Source organism: Anser cygnoides, unplaced genomic scaffold (genome assembly GCF_040182565.1).
Source record: "Anser cygnoides isolate HZ-2024a breed goose unplaced genomic scaffold, Taihu_goose_T2T_genome scaffold_51_1, whole genome shotgun sequence".
NCBI lineage: Eukaryota > Metazoa > Chordata > Aves > Anseriformes > Anatidae > Anser > Anser cygnoides.
This window is the reverse complement of record NW_027103074.1, coordinates 605842-621895: the sequence shown is the minus strand read 5'-3', so window position 1 is coordinate 621895 and position 16054 is coordinate 605842. Positions and strand designations below refer to the sequence as shown.

Here is a 16054-nt window from a genome sequence, read left to right as displayed (position 1 = left end):
AGACTGAGGGGAGACCTCATTATAGTCTACAGCTTCCTCATGAGGGGGAGCAGAGGGGCAGATGCTGATCTCTTCTCTGGTGACCAGTGACAGGACCTGAGGGAATGGCTTGAAGCTGTGACAGGAGCGGTTCAGGCTGGATATCGGGAAAAAGTTCTTCACTGAGAGGGTGGTCAGGCATTAGAACAGGCTCCCCAGGGAAGTGGTCACGGCACCAAGCATGCCGGAATTTAAGAAGCATTTGGACAGTGCTCTCAGACACATGGTCTGATATTTTGGGTGGTCCTTTGGGGACCCAGGAGTTGGACTCGATGATCCTTGTGGGTCCCTTCCAACTTGGGATATTCTATGATAACCCACTTGAGAACCTGTTCTACCTTTTGAGGTGGTCAGCACCAGAACCAACAAAAAAGACAGTGTGACAGCTACAGATGTATCTCATGTGGAAGCAGATAGTCAGAAGACAAATCCTTGCCTGTTCCAGAATGAGGCTGCTTGCAAAGTATATTTAAATCAGATTTGCCAAAATTCTGCTTGCTGTCTTCTATCACTGAACTTAAAATAATAATAATAATAAAAAAAAAAATCCTGAAGATCCTATGACACATACACAGACCATCAAAACTGTGGTTTCCTCACAGCTATCTCCAACTCTTCATAACTGAGGTACTATTTTCTGGTTAGAAGCAAATTTCTCATCAGTAGCCAGTTTCAGAGTGTAGACTGAAGTAAAAGAAAGCATTATTTAAGCTTCCCCCAGCTATGAACAATGTGTAAGAACTTTTTTTTTAAAGGTAAAGCTAAACAGGTGATCTATGATTTGTATTATCTTGTAGAATTAAAATTCTAAGTCCAAAGCATCTGTTAAATTACATCCAGTATGTTTGCAGCTCCATCTGCCATATTCACAATAAGAAATAAGCTTACAGATAGCAAGCTTTTCTCAATGCAGTTATATAGTTCAAATATCATCTGAAAGAACACCCCCCCCAAACCACCAATTATATCAGGAGATGATTCTTTTTCTGTTTTTCTGTTCAAAAGCAAAGTTTCTGTATTCCTATACAAAGTCCCATTTTTACTGTGGGATTTTTTTTAGTTCTATTTTAAAACATTTTACATATTACTTTGACATACTTAAATTCCAGTCAGAAATAGTATCATCATCATCAAGTTCATCATCATCGTCATCATCTTCAATACCATCTTCTTCATTTTGCTGAGCCATTGTCCGTGAACGATGAAAACGAGGTCTTATGTCCTGTTCACTATCTGGAATAGCTTCATCTTCTTCAATATCCCCCTGTCATCAAAATATTTCATCAGTGTAACTATATTGCTTAAGGAAGTTAAGAATGCAGTATAAATTTCAGTTCAAAATTTCATAACCACATGAAAAATTCACCTCCCACTTGTGCTGCCCAGCTAACTAAAAATGTTATTATTCCTGCATTCTGCTACAGTATTTACCAGAAAATAACAGGAAAAAAAAAAAGCAAGAGAGGTAAGCTCACATAAAAGCACAAAGTATCTGTCTTGTTAAGAAATCACTCTTGATGTGAATGAATTGGAAAGAAGTGATAGAGAAATTCTGGTACAGAGGCATATCCTAAAACACTGTGATGGAAAAAGTGTAGTTCAGTCTAGAAGGGCATTAGAACTAATTCTGAACATTTTTTTTAGGCTGCATTGTTACAATAGTTCTTGGGTAAAAGTATCCCAGCTCTGCCTAAGTTGGGTGAGAGAGGGTCGGGGCAAAGCAGGAAAGGCCATAGATTATTTTCCAACAAGCATGGTAGCAGTTAGCATTCAGTAGTTGGAACAGCACACCTTGCCCCACAAAGATAATTCTCCATGGAACAGATCGAAGACCAGGTCTGGCCTACCAGCTGAATCATTCTGATTTACAGGTGTGTTCATTTGACTGGGATCAAGTTATTTTTCTTCATAGAGGCTTGTATGGTGTTAAGTTTTGGATTTGTGATGAAAATAGTGCTGATACACACCAATGTTTTAGTTGTTTCTGAGCAGTGCTTACATAGAGTCAAGGACTCTTCTGCTTATGCTACCCTGCCAGCAAGGAGGCTGGAGGTACACAAGAAGCTGGGAGGAGACACAACCAGGACAGCTGATCTAAACTGTCTAAAGGGCTATTCCTTACCATACGATATCATGCTCAACAATAAAACTGGAGGGAATTAGCCGGGGTGTTACCATTGTTTGGGGCCTGGCTGGTCATTGGTGAGCTGGTGGTGAGCAAATGCATTGTGCATTACTTGTTTTGTTTTTCCCTTTGGTTGGGGGGGTTATTGTTTTTTTGCCCTCCCCCCCCAACTGTCTTTATCTCAACCCCACAAGTTTTCTCACTTTTGCCTTTCTGATTCTCTTCCCCGCGTCCAGCTAGCATGAGCAAGAGGCTGTGTGGTGCTTAGCTGCCTGCTGGGTTTAAACCACAACAACAGGTCAGAAGCTAAGCAGATATTCCCACAGAGTAAAAGAAATCAATGCTCACCTTCAGCAAAATAATATCTATCTCTGAATATCTCATACCATTTACCAGCACAGGTATCAGCCTGCAAAGAAATATTGATACATGTCAAAATAATACATAAATAAGGCAAGCTAATTTTCAGTTATCTGGGCCATAATTTTGATTGTAATCATCTCCCTCCCCCCAATTAAAAAAACAAAACACACAAACCACAAACTAAAAAACACAACAAAAGAAAAGAAAAACCCACAACTTCACCCTGATAACAAAAGCTAGTACCTAAACTAAGTTTCACTTCATGAAGTTCATCAATACTTTGTAATCTGCAGAAGTGTTAATTTCAAGTTACAAGCTTTCTAACTAGAGGCAGACAGGTGGCACAACTGAGTTTTACACTTTAAAAACAGGATATTTTTCCATAAGATGAAACTTATTCTGAAACACCTTTCAGATATTGTCTAAAGCTTTTCAGTAAGAATTCAAACTCTCATAATATTCTTGATAAATAAGTTGGTTCTCTCCAATAGTACTTGTCACTTTATTTTTGGCTGAGGACCCTATCTCACTACTGAAAGATGGAAGTTTTCACCTTCTGTGATTACTTTGAAGTATCACTCCTTAAGGCAAGTCCCCAACATAGAGATCTTGACTAATCTATATGAGAACTTCACTTAGTTATTGAACTGTTAATAGCTATGAGACTCCAACTGTAAAAAACTGAAAAAGTACTAGGGGGAAAAAAGTCAAATAGTTTACATGAAAAATACATTCACCACAACAAAATCTATAAAAATAAAAATTATGTATTACAAATCAAATCAATCTAATAAAATCACCATGGACTGACCCAGCACCTGTGACAGACTCAATCCCTGTACATTCTGAAACTAAGGAGTAATCAGGCCAGCAATAACATTCACACATTTCAATGGTATGTTACTTTCTGAACTTTTAATGAAAGAATAGTAAGTATTCAGATTAATACCAATTCGCTGGCATTTCTGCAACATACTTCATGAAGTACGCAGAAGCTATGTATTTTGTAAGAAAGCCTACAGGAGCAAAATGGAACAAGAGATTAGATACCACATAAACAGGTTTTTAGAAGATCTTGTCCCACCCTTAATTTAATATAAAATTTTTTGAGGTTGTCATCAAGTATTGACAGACTTGCAGAGCGCCCTATTCAAACTGGACTCATCAACAAACAAGTTGCTTGCAACAAACATAACATCGAAAGATCATGAGAGAAATGTAACATTACTAATCTGTTTTCCTAGAAATTTAAAAGCTTCTTTAAAAAAAAAATCAACCATAAAGCTCTTGCAATGTCAATGCTTATACAGGTCAGAAGAGGTTAAAATTTCATACTATTCACCTTCTCAGTGTAAATATGATGTGTAGTGGGAAGGGGGGTGAGTAGAATCAAGAATTATACTATCATTCTTTTGTCTTTTGAGCTACAGGAGTAGGAATTAAGTAAAATCATTTTAAAACTTTAAAATCATTTCTCATAACATTATTTTCCATTTTCAACCCCTACTTTCAGTGCTAAAAATATGTTTTAATCTCAATTCTCTACTTTCTGATTGCTTATAAAAACTGAAATTTTGTCGATTTTTAAAATTGATTCTCATCTAAAATTCTCATTTCTGTCAAAAAGAAAGTATCTTTACTCTCAACATCTTGAGAGTAAGAACAGAATCATAGACAGAACTGCCCTAGTATTTTCAAAAAACTTCCATGCATACATAAAAAAACAGTCTCCATTTACTGGGAACATTGAAGAATCCATTAATTATTACAAAAGACTTTAGTCTGAAACAAGCTACAAACACTGCTGCAGACATGCAGATGTTTAAATCTCAAACATGGATATTCATTCCCATTCAATCTAGGATCTACATTTTGAGGCTTATAATAACTTTTTAGAACTTACAAAACACTATAGGCAATCTGGTCTGAAGAAGTATAAAGGAACACATTATACATGCTTTGTTCAAGTCTAAATTGCAGTGACAATTAATACAAAATTGATTCCTAGATCAAAGTGATCTTATATCATTTTGTTATGTTCTTTATAAAGATGGGCATGACTATGCACCCAGAAGCATTGCACAGGGATCCCCAAAATGGCAGTCATCAAGATGACATGTTCATGTGTACTGTGTTATGCCAGATATTATAGGCAACGTCACGTGGAGATGTTTGAGCTTAAACACACATTATATCTTTGTATCCATTTGATGCTTAACAGGCTGTTAAGCCTGAGGTAAAGCACCACAGTGACAGTTAGGTTGCTTCTGGAGCTAGCTGGGTAGGAAATTCTCAAAAGTCTTTTCAATGAACTGTGCTACAACCATTTTTACTATGTAGAACTAGCTACAGGAAATTTCTTCTAAACATGCTGCAAGCTAGATACAATCTTTATAAGAGTAACTAGGAACAAGTCAATTGAAGTTTAAAGATGACTATTTCAAAAAAATAACTAAGAGTTGTAATTACTAATACTTACTTAGTAAGATGCCGACATAATACATCTTTACAAATGGGCTGTTCAGCCAAAGTAAGCCAAAACTCACAAGCCTCCAAAGTAACATTTTCATCTTGGTCCTGGGTCCTTTGAAGCATGTACTACACAATATAGAAAGAAATTACTTGTATAAGATAGAAGTTTTAAGTACCCAGAAGCTACCAACATTGCAAACTGTGTTTGCAAAAACAGAGTATGCCACCATAATAATTTTTTTTCTTTGGGGAAAGGGGAAGAAAGAGACTTAAGAGACTACTTAAGGCTATGGTGAGAATAAGCTAAGAGACTTCTTTCTTAATCCTAGATGATTCAGATTCTAAAGTCCTTCACTGTTTAAGTGAGAACATTATTACCAAGAAACTATGGACAGAGACCCAAGATAAACAAACAGCAGTTTCCTGTGCATAAGTTTTTGTTTTGTTTTTAAAACCACTCGCCTACCTTTTCACTTTGGAATAAAAGGTGCAACTATACAATTAAGATGGAAATACTTTATATTTCCAGTACCATAAAAAAGCTTCCAAATCAATTAAGTAGAACCTATAACGTGTGGGAGGAAGCAGTCTCACATTTTTCTAGCATGAATGGTAATTCAGAGATTCAGTATAAAATCTTTAAGCTTGCTATTAAAATTGAATCCCCCTTAAACCAAAAATAATCAAATACCTGCATAAACAGAAAGTCTAAGTATACCATTGCAACATCACTTTCTTACACACAACTACCAGAACAATTTAGGGAAGATGCTTGCAACAACCAAAATAGTAATTTCTACATTCTTCCATGCTGGCCCTTATTTCTGAAAGAGTTGGTGGTTCTACTCAGTATAGAAGCCTTATGGAAGTCCATGCAGCTACCTTTCCTCATATATGGATTTAAAACAACAAAAGAAAACCTTCTTCAGTTGCTTCAGAATACTATTTTTCTCTTAAAACTAAATAGAATGGGGTGACCTTTTTTATCCTTATGTATTTCAGGGATGCAGGATTTTCCATGAACACACCCCTTCCTACAGAATTACACTAAATTGCAAGCTTTTCCTAAAGGTTTGCTATTGTGATTAAGAACACACAGTAACAGAAATACTGTTCTAGTCTGAGTTGTTAGCAGATTACAGCTTGGAAAATTGAAAAATGCTCTAATGACCTTCCAATTGCAAACGAGACTTCATTAATGCAACTGAAATTAAGAGATTTGGCATTTTCCCTGAGAGGGCTTAAAAAATCACTATTTTCTTGTATCCAGTTATTTGTCAGGAAGACAAAAACAGAGTAACAAAAAGTAATTTCTGAAGGCACTCCTCACTGTTGTTATTTCCTCTTTAATTATGCATTATATGTATTAATAGCATATGCTCCATGAAGTTAGATATTAATAGATTAAAAAGGTTACTTAAACCCAGTGGTATAAGATAACCATATGCACAGCCTGGAAATCATAGAAAGAACAGTGTACATAGTAACAAAGCAAAATGTGGGAAGGGTATTTAAAGGTTTTTTTTTAATATTATCATGCCAAATTTTAATAAGTACTTCCAATGGTAAGCTATAAAGTTCTACTGACTTCAGGCAATGGAAATAGTTGCTTTGTAACCATAAATTACAAAATAGTATAGGAAGATTATTCAGTACAGTTTTGTATACTCTATAACAAACAGTGTTGCGTTAGTCTTATTAAGTCAAAAAATCAGGAAAAGAATGGCAAGATACACAAAGCATTAAATCAAATACTTTATGGAATAACAGACATCTTTATCTGAAGAAAGCAACAGGATGCACACAATCTTATGACTTCAGCAACAAGCTGAGTTTCTGTTATAACTTCATATCATCAATACACCATTCATTACAAGAAATCTCATTATGCATCGTATAATAAAAAGACAGGATTTCTACTGATAAAGACCTTAGGAGCCATGCATTTAGATAAATGTTGTCTGTGAACATACAAGTACAATCTAATAATTGAAATCTGTTAGATCTACTCCTGACATATCCTATTATCATGTTTTCAGACAAAAAACAAACAACAACAAAAACAACTAAACACCCATCTGCTTCTGCCCACCTGGAAGTGATGAACAAGGAGCTCTTGACCAAATTTAAACAGAAAAAGACAGCCTACAGAGAGTGGAAGCAAGGACAGATAGCCTGGGAGGGATACAGAGACATTGTCCGAGCAGCCTGACATCAGGTTAAGAAAGCCAAAGCCGTTTCTTTTAGAATTAAATTTGGCCAGGGACATCAACGGCAATAAGAAAGGCTTCTATAGGTACATTGGTGATAAAAGGAATACCAGGGAAATTGTGGGCCCTCTCCGGAAGGAAACAGGAGACCTGGTCATGCAGGATATGGAGAAGGCTGAGGTACTTAATGACTATTTTGCCTTGGTCTTCACTGACAAGGGCTCCAGCCACATAGCCCAGACCCCAGAACACAAAGGCAGGGACTGGGAGAACTGCCCAGTGTAGGAGAAGATCAAGTTCAAGACCATCTAAGGAACCTGAAGGTGTGCAAGGCCATGGTTCCTAAGGAAACTGGTGGATGAAGTTGCTAAGCCACTATCCATCATATCTAAGAAGTTGTGTCTGGTGAAGTTCGCACTGACTAAAAGAGGGGAAACATAACCCCCATTTTTAAAACGGGAAAAAAGGAAGACCCGGGGAACTACAGGCCAGTCAGTCTCACCTCCGTGCCTGGCAAGATCATGGAGCAGATCCTCCTGGAAGCTGTGTTAAGTCACATGAAAAAAAAAAGTGATTGGTGACAGCCAACATGGCTTCACTCAGGGCAGATTGTGTCTGACAAATCTGGTGGCCTTCTACAACAGGGTTATAGTATTGGTGGATAGGGATAGTATTGGTGGATAGTGGAAGAGCAACTGACAATCATCTACCTGGAATTATGCAAAGCATGTGACACTGTCTCCCATGATATCCTCATCTATAAATTGGAGAGACATGGATTTGATGGATGGACCACTTGGTGGGTAAGGAATTGGCTGGATGATTGCACTCAAAGAGTTGCAATCAACAGCTCAGTGTTCTGGTGGAGATCAGTGACAAGTGGTGTTCTTCATGGGTTGGTATTGGGACCAGTGCTGTTTAACTTCTTTGTTGGTGACATGGACAGAGAAATTGAGTGCGCCCTCAGTAAGCTTTCTAACGACACCAAGCTGTGTGGTACAGTCGACACGCTGGAGGGAAGGCATGCCATCCAGAGGGGCCTTGACAGGCCTGAGAGGTGGGCCTGTGCGAACCTCATGAGGTTCAACAAGTCCAAGTGAAAGGTGCTGCACCTGGGTTAGGGCAATCCCAAGCTCAAATACAGGCTGGGCAGAGAATGGATTGAGAGCAGCCCTAATAAGAAGGACCTAGGGGTGTTGGCTGACGAGAAGCTCAACATGAGCTGGCGATGTGTGCTTGCAGCCCAGAAAGCCAACTGTATCCTGGGCTGCATCAAAAAACGTGGCCAGCAGGTCGAGGGAGGTGATTGTCCCCCTTTACTCTGCACTCGTGAGACCCCAACGAACTACTGTGCTCAGCTCTGGGACCCCCAGCACAAGAAGGACATGGAAGTATTAGAACAAGTCCAGACGAGGGCCATGAAGATGATCACAGGGCTTGAGCACCTCTCCTACGAAGACAGATTGAAGGAGTTGAGGTTGTTCAGCCTGGAGAAGAGAAGGCTCCAGGAAGACCTTATAGTGGCCTTCCAGTACCTAAAGGGGGCCTACAGGAAAGCTCGAGAGGGACTCTTTATCAGGGAGTGTAGTGATAGGATGAGGGATAATGGCTTTAGACTAAAAGAGAGTAGATTTAGATTATAGATTATATATAGGTCCAGGTCTGGAGCCCCCAGCACAAGAAGGATGTGGATCTGTTAGAGCGGGTCCAGAGAAGGACCACAAAGATGATCAAGGGGCTGGAGCACCTCTCCTATGAAGAAAGAATATGAGGGCTGGGGCTGTTCAGCCTAAAGAAGAAAAGGCTCCAGGGAGACCTCGTTGCAGCTTTTCAGTACTTAAAGGGGACTTTTAAAAAAGATGGAGAGCCACTCTTTGCTCAATCAGATAATGACAGGACAAGAGGGAATGGTTTTAAACTAAAGAGGGGAGATTTAGATTAGAGGTTAGGAGGAAATTCTTCACTTGGAGGGTGGTGAGGCACTGGAACAGGTTGCCCAGAGAGGGTGTGGATGCCCCATCCCTGGAGGTGTCCAAGACCAGGTTAGATGAGGCCCCAGGCAACCTGATCTAGCGGGTGGTGTCTCTGCCTATGGCAGGGGGGTTGGAGTTAGATGATCTTTAAGGTCCCTTCCAACCCAAACCATTCTATGATTCTAAGTGCATGCTCAAAAAGCCCACTGAAAACTTAGCCATTCCTGTCTGCTCCAGGAACTTGGCATGAAAGTTAATGCTAAATCTTTTTGCTTCAAAAGCATTATACTCTAAGACCTTCTGTCTTAGAATCTCTACTGGATCATTTATACTCTTAATTCCTTTTAAAAGTGATTCTCTATAAGCATAGGGAACATCATGTGAATACAAGTTTCTCTCTTGTTAAGACTTCCTTCACTTATTCAGAGCAGCCAACATCTGCAGCCATTCAAGCTTCCAAGTGGCAAAAAACTGACTCATTTAAATGCTGAACAATAGTCCCAGTTCTGAGGTATTACATTTGCACATGCAAGTGCAGCACCCAGCACTTAGCCTTGTTGAACTTCATACAATTGGCCTTGGCCCATCAGTCCAACCTATCTAGATCCCTCTGCAGAGCCTTCCTAGCCTTGAGCAAATCAACACTTGCACCTAACTTGGTGTCATCTGCGAACTTACTGAGTGTGCACTCAATCCCCTTGTCCCGATCATTGATAAAGATACTGAAGAGAAGTGTTGCCAATACTGAGCCTTGGGGGACACCACTAGTGACTGGCCTCCAACTGGATTTAACTCCATTCACCAGGACTCTTTGGGCCCGGCCACCCAGCCAGTTCTTAATCCAATGAAGCGTACACCCGTCCAGGCCTTGAGCAGCCAGTTTCTTCAGGAGAATGCTGTGGGAAACAGTGTCAGAAGCCTTACTGAAGTCTAGGTAGACCACATCTACAGCCTTTCCCTCGCCAATGAGCGTGTCACCTTGTTGTGGAAGATCAGGTTCGTCAAGCAGGACCTGCCTTTCATAAACCCATACTAACTGGTCCTGATCACCTGGTTGTCCTGTAAGTGCCACGTAATGGTGCTCAAGATAATCGGCTCCATGAATTTCCCCAGCACCGAGGTCAGACTGACAGACCTGTAGTTTCCTGGATCCTCCTTCCAGCCCTTCTTGTAGATGGGCATCACATCTATTAGCCACCAGTCGACTGGGACCTCCCCTGATAGCCAGGACTGCTGATAAATGATGGAAAGCATCTTGGTGAGTACTCCTGCCAGCTTCCTCAGTACCCTCAGGTGGATCCCTTCTGGCCCCATAGACTTGTGCACATCTAAGTGGTTTAGCAGCTCGCTAACCATTTCCCCTTGGATTATAAGGGCTTCATTCAGCTCCCCATCCCTATCTACCAGCTCAACAGGCTGGCTACCCAGAGAACATCTGGTATTTCTAGTAAAGACTAAGGCAAAGAAGGCCTTAAGTACCTCAGCCTTTTCCTCATCTCTTGCCACTATGTTTCCCCCCACATCCAATAAAGGATAGAGATTCTACTTAGCCACCCCTTTTCTTGTTTATGTATTTATAAAAAAAACCTAAAAATTAATTGTCTTCAACAGCAATAGCCAGATTGAGCTCCAGTTGGGCTTTGGCCCTTCTAATTTTGTCCCTGCACAGCCTCACAACACAGCCTCTTTGTATAGTCTTCTTGAGTGGCCCGTCCCTTCTTTCAAAGCTCATAAACCCTCTTTTTCTTACTGAGCTCTAGCCACAGCTCTCTGTTCAGCCAGGCCATTCTTCTTCCATGCTGTCTCGTCTTCTGGCACATGGGGATGGCCTGCTCCTGCACCTTTAGGATTTCCTTCTTAAAGAGTGTCCAGCCTTCTTGGACACCTCTGCCCTTCAGGACTGCCTTCTAAGGGACTCTGCCAACCAGTCTCTTTAACAGGCCAAAGTTTGCCCCCTGGAAGCCCAGGGTGGCAGTTCTGCTAACCCCCCTCCTTACTTTTCCAAGAATCAAAAACTCTATTAATTCATGATCATTATTCCCAGACAGCCTCCAACCTTCACATCACCAAGTCCTTCTCTAAGCTTTTGCTTCTCCGAGGAAAAGGTCCAGAAGGGCACCGTCCCTAATTGGCTCACTCACCATCTGTGTCAGGAAGTTATCTTGCACACACTCTAGAAACCTCCTAGACTGTTTCCTCTCTGCTGTGTTGCATCTCCAGCAGACATCTAGTAATTTGAAGTCCCCCACAAGAACAAAGGCTAGTGATTCCAAGACTTGTCCCAGTTGCTTGTAGAATATTTTGTCTGCCTCTTCAGCCTGGTTAGGTGGTCTATAACAGATGCCCACCATGACATCTGCCTCACTGGCCTTCCCCCTGATTCTTACCCATAAACATTCTACCCTGTCATTGCCATTATTAATCTAAAGACAATCCAAACACTCCCTAACATACAGGGCTACTCCATGGCCTCTCCTTCCTAGCCTATCCCTTATGAAGAGTTTGTAGCCATCCACTGCAGCACTCCAAACATGCGAGCTGTCTCACCATCTTTCAGTGGGAGCAACTGTCATAGTTTTCCTGCTGCACAATGGCTTCCAGCTCCTCCTGTTTATTGCCCATACTGCGTGCATTGGTGTAGATGCATTTAGGTTGAGCTAGTGATCCTGTCACCTTTTTGGGGGGAGAAGCCTTAAAACCTGCATGACCATTTCTGGGCACTTTTGTGATTTCTAACCCATCAACGTCCCATGTGCCTTTGCTACCACATGACTCTCCATCCCCTACCTCAACAGGGGCGGCAGACCAATGGACCTTGCTACCACACTGTCCCTTAACCATTGCTATATCACCCCAAGGCTTGTCTCTGTCAAGCCTGGTTTTATCCCTTTCCCCCTTCAAATCTAGTTTAAAGCCCTTTCTATGAGCCCTGCTAAGTCCTGAGCAAAGATCCCTTTCCCCCTTAGACACAGGTGAACCCCATCCATTGTCAGCAGGCCTGGTGTCTTGTAAAATGACCCATGATCAAAAAACCCAAAGTTCTGCCAGTGACACCAGGCTCAGAGCCAGATATTGATTTGCTGCCTCTTCCTGTTCTTTGCCTCATCATTCCCTGCAACTGGAAGGATAAAGGAAAACACCACCTGTGCTCCTGATCCCTTAACTAGTTGTCCCAAGGCCATGAAGTCTCTCTTAATTGTCAACTTGCAAAGCTTCATACCTATTGTGCACAAGCACCTGGGAAGGTGGGGAACTCCCTTAGGGGATGCACCTGCCACACTGGGCAGGGACTTGTTGCCATTGCCCCTTATCCCCTAGGTCAGTGCTTTCAGCTGGGTGGAGAAAAGATAGGGAAACCCCTCTATCAAGCATCCCTTCTGCCTGCTGGGCTTGTCTCAGGGAAGGTAGGGAGCAACTCCAGTAGTCTACCTCCCTCTCAGACACCCTGATACTCCTCAGCCTATTCACCTCTTCCTGGAGTTCTGTCACTAGGTGGAGAATTACCTCAACCTGGGCATACTTCCTACAGATGTGCTCACTCCTGCCATCTTGAACAGGCATAAGAGTAGGGCACATTCTGCAGCCTGACACCTGAGTAGCAGCATGTTCCCCCTGGAGCTCTGTCTGTGAGGCTGCATCACTTGTGGGGGGTGCTAAGCTCCTAGAGGCCTTGTGCCAGGTGGATCCTATTTGCTCCCTGATAAAGCTGGCCAAGCTTCTGGGTTCTCTCACACAAACTGCCGTACCATCCCCTGACTGCCTGTCCTGGTCATTGTGCTTCCTAGGGGCTGCCTTTGTACGGGGCAGGTGGGGGGGGGGGGGGGGGGGGGGGGGGAGGGTGTGCTCCTGACTCCGCCCAAGCCTCATCAGCTGCTCTCTAGAGGGTTGGCAGCTCCCTCAAAATGCCTCGATGCAGGAAACCCCTTGCACTCCATGATCCCCCACTCAGCTGCAGAATGTGTCTGCCCTGGAAAGTGACTGTTAAAGAGTTACGAGGGGTTTAAATGTCCTGCCGTTGTTCCTGGCTCTGCCCAAGCCTCATCAGCTGCTCTCGTGAGGACTGACAGTCCTGGTGGCTCCCTCTGCTGCCTCGGTGCAGGAAACCCCTTGCATGCTACGATCCCCCCCTCCGCTGCAGAACACATCTGCCCCGGAGCCCATCACCTCAAGAATGTGATCTTCTCATTTGTAGTCAGACAATACCTGTCTGCTCCATGGTATAGCTGATCGTGGCCATTTCAAGATCAATTAAATTAATTAAGAATAAACAACTGTCATATGTGTTGGTCTGTCAAACACAATGTCAAGTTGACAATTAGCTATAAAGTTTCACAATCTCAATCTTGAAAGAAAATGAAGAGTAGGCAAATGCAAGAGTAAACATACTTGTTCTGATGAATGCTTTTTATGTTATTATTTCTGCAACCACAAACAGGTTTCAATAATGGGAAAGGAGACTCACCTCAACTATACTAATCATATGAGGAAGAAGGCGATCCATTCGAACTTCCAGCAACATTACAAGAGCACGGCAAACATTTTTGCGTACTTCAGGCTCCTCATCACCAGCCAGTGCAAAAAGATTCTGTTGGAAAGTAATACCAGTTAAAAAGCCTCAATTCATCTAGTTCAATTTGTATTTAAATTGACATTACTGGCAAACTACAGTATGCAAAAATGTACTTCTGTTACCTTCCAACCCCCATACCTCAGAATACCATATTATTTCCTACAAGCATCTGGTTTAGCAAATAACACTTTCAGATTCTCAATTTGTATGGCACATGTGACCAAAAAATACTGGTTGACATTAGACACTGGCACAAGAACATTATTTCCTGGACTTCTTTTTTTCCCTAAACATAAAGGAAGTTCTGAAGCCAGAAAACTGCTTCAATACATAACAGCAACAAATCAAATACTCTAGATAATTCCAAATAACAATTTTCTAGTCCACGTTCAGTGGTAATATTCAAGACACCCATCATCCAGACAGGCTCAATAATGTAATGATCTCCATACAGAATTCTCCATCACAAAGATGGGATAGACTACTATCATTACTTGTACACCTTTATGCAACACAAGTTTCCTCTACTTATGAAAAGGAAACATCTTTTAAAATGCTATTTATTTATGCTGGGAGAGTGCATAGACTAATCAACTTGGAGTACAAGCATACACAATGAACTTCAATCCATAGGGTAGATATAAACCTAAGAACGGGAAGACAGAAATAGGGAGTCTGGGGGCAGTGGTGACTGTAAAACATTATTCAGAGCTCTTGATAAATCAAATATGCAATTTGACTTAACCCACCCCCCAACCAAGAATGCACACCCACCTCAATAAAAGAATCTATGTGCAACATAAGAGCTTGAGTTCTGCTGATGATAAATTGATTGATGCATGCAACAGCATGAGACCTAGAAATGGAAGAGTTAAAATATGCATTTTTCATGACTTAAAAATCTTTTCTGAACTATATGTGGACATCAAAAAATTAGGAAGCAAATCACATTGACAAAAAATCACCAAGAGCCAGGAGGGAACAAATCTACCCATCTAGAGTATTAACAAGGAAAACATTTTAAAGTACAGACTTATACTTTCATACATCATAATACATACATAATTATTATTATGTAAAAATAAAGTAATAGGTAAATAAAAAACAGAGCAGGATGTCAATACCTGGCACATTTGTTCTAAACAATATGTAGATATGTTCTTTCTAAGTACATTATGATTATTGATCTTCTTCAATAGTCAAAATTCCATAAAAGTCAACATGGTGAAATTTCAGTATGTCCTTCACCAGGAGCATGGTGAACAGGGTGGGCAAACAGGGCTTGGTGTGTCAGTCACCCAGGCGTGGTGTGGCAGTTTGCGCAGCAGTTCACAGAGGCAGGGCGAGCAGGGAGGTCGAGCAGGGTCAGTCATATCTGTGTTGTGGGAAGGGCCAGAAGAAATGGTGTCCACCCGCCAAATCTGCTGGTCTGCAGCTGAAACCCAGATGGGGGGGCCGCAACCTCCCTGGGCAGATGCCTCCACCCAAACAGACCTCCCGGGGATCGAAAGAGAGGCCCAGACCCCCAGTTCCAGGGAGCTCCAGTCTCTGGAAATCCCCCTAGGGCCTGAAGGCAGAGGTGGGTGTCATGGGTGCAAGTGTGCCCAGCTGGATGAGCTCTTCAAACAGGTGGCTCAGTTGCGAGAGGAGCTCACCAGGCAGCATAGCATTCAGGAATCTGAGGAGGAGATTGACAAATGGTATTATATGCTGACATGGGCCGAGCAGCAGCCCTGCCTTAAGTCCAGGCAAGGGGTAAGGAAACAAGCGTGCAGCCCAAAACAAGCACATTTGAAAAACTCACAGGACAAGGGAGAGTGGACCCTTGTCTCTGATCAGAGCTGGAGGAGGAGTCTCTCCCCTGCCCCTGAAGTGCCCCTGCACAATAGATACAAGGTTCTAAGGCAGGAGAGAGGAGACTCCGGGAGAACTGGTAAAGACCTCAGAAAGACCAACCACAGGGAACTCAGAAAGGCCGACCACACAAAGTTGGCTCAGTCTCCCAACTGCATCAAAACCAGTGCCACAAAGAAGGCACGAAGGGTGTTAGTCATTGGAGATTCCTCTCTGAGAGGCACCGAGGCTCCCATTTGCCGTCCGGACAACCTCTCCAGAGAGGTTTGCTGCCTGCCTGAGGCCCGTATTTGTGATACCATGAAGAGGCTACCAAGTCTGGTGGGTTCCAAAGACTACCACTCCTTCCTACTTTTTCAAGTAGGTTCAAATGAAGCTGTAACAAGAAAACTCTGAAATATCAAGAAGGATTTTATGTCCCTTGGAAAGATGTTGAAGGGATTGGGAG

The 16054-nt window shown here is 42.0% G+C and overlaps 1 protein-coding gene across 1 annotated transcript in view; it reads right to left on the bottom strand.

Moving 5' to 3' along the window:
* Window positions 1–14595, bottom strand: part of LOC136789496 (transportin-1-like) — a 30612-nt gene extending 16017 nt beyond the window's left edge. The window contains exons 1-5 of the mRNA XM_066989535.1: window positions 14527–14595; window positions 13645–13767; window positions 5007–5125; window positions 2513–2573; window positions 1138–1303 (exon numbers count right to left, since the gene is read on the bottom strand). Of these exons, the coding sequence (XP_066845636.1) occupies window positions 1138–1303; window positions 2513–2573; window positions 5007–5125; window positions 13645–13767; window positions 14527–14553 (496 nt within the window). The 5' untranslated portion in view covers window positions 14554–14595. The remainder of the gene's footprint in view (window positions 1–1137; window positions 1304–2512; window positions 2574–5006; window positions 5126–13644; window positions 13768–14526) is intronic.
* Window positions 14596–16054: the final 1459 nt, after the last annotated feature.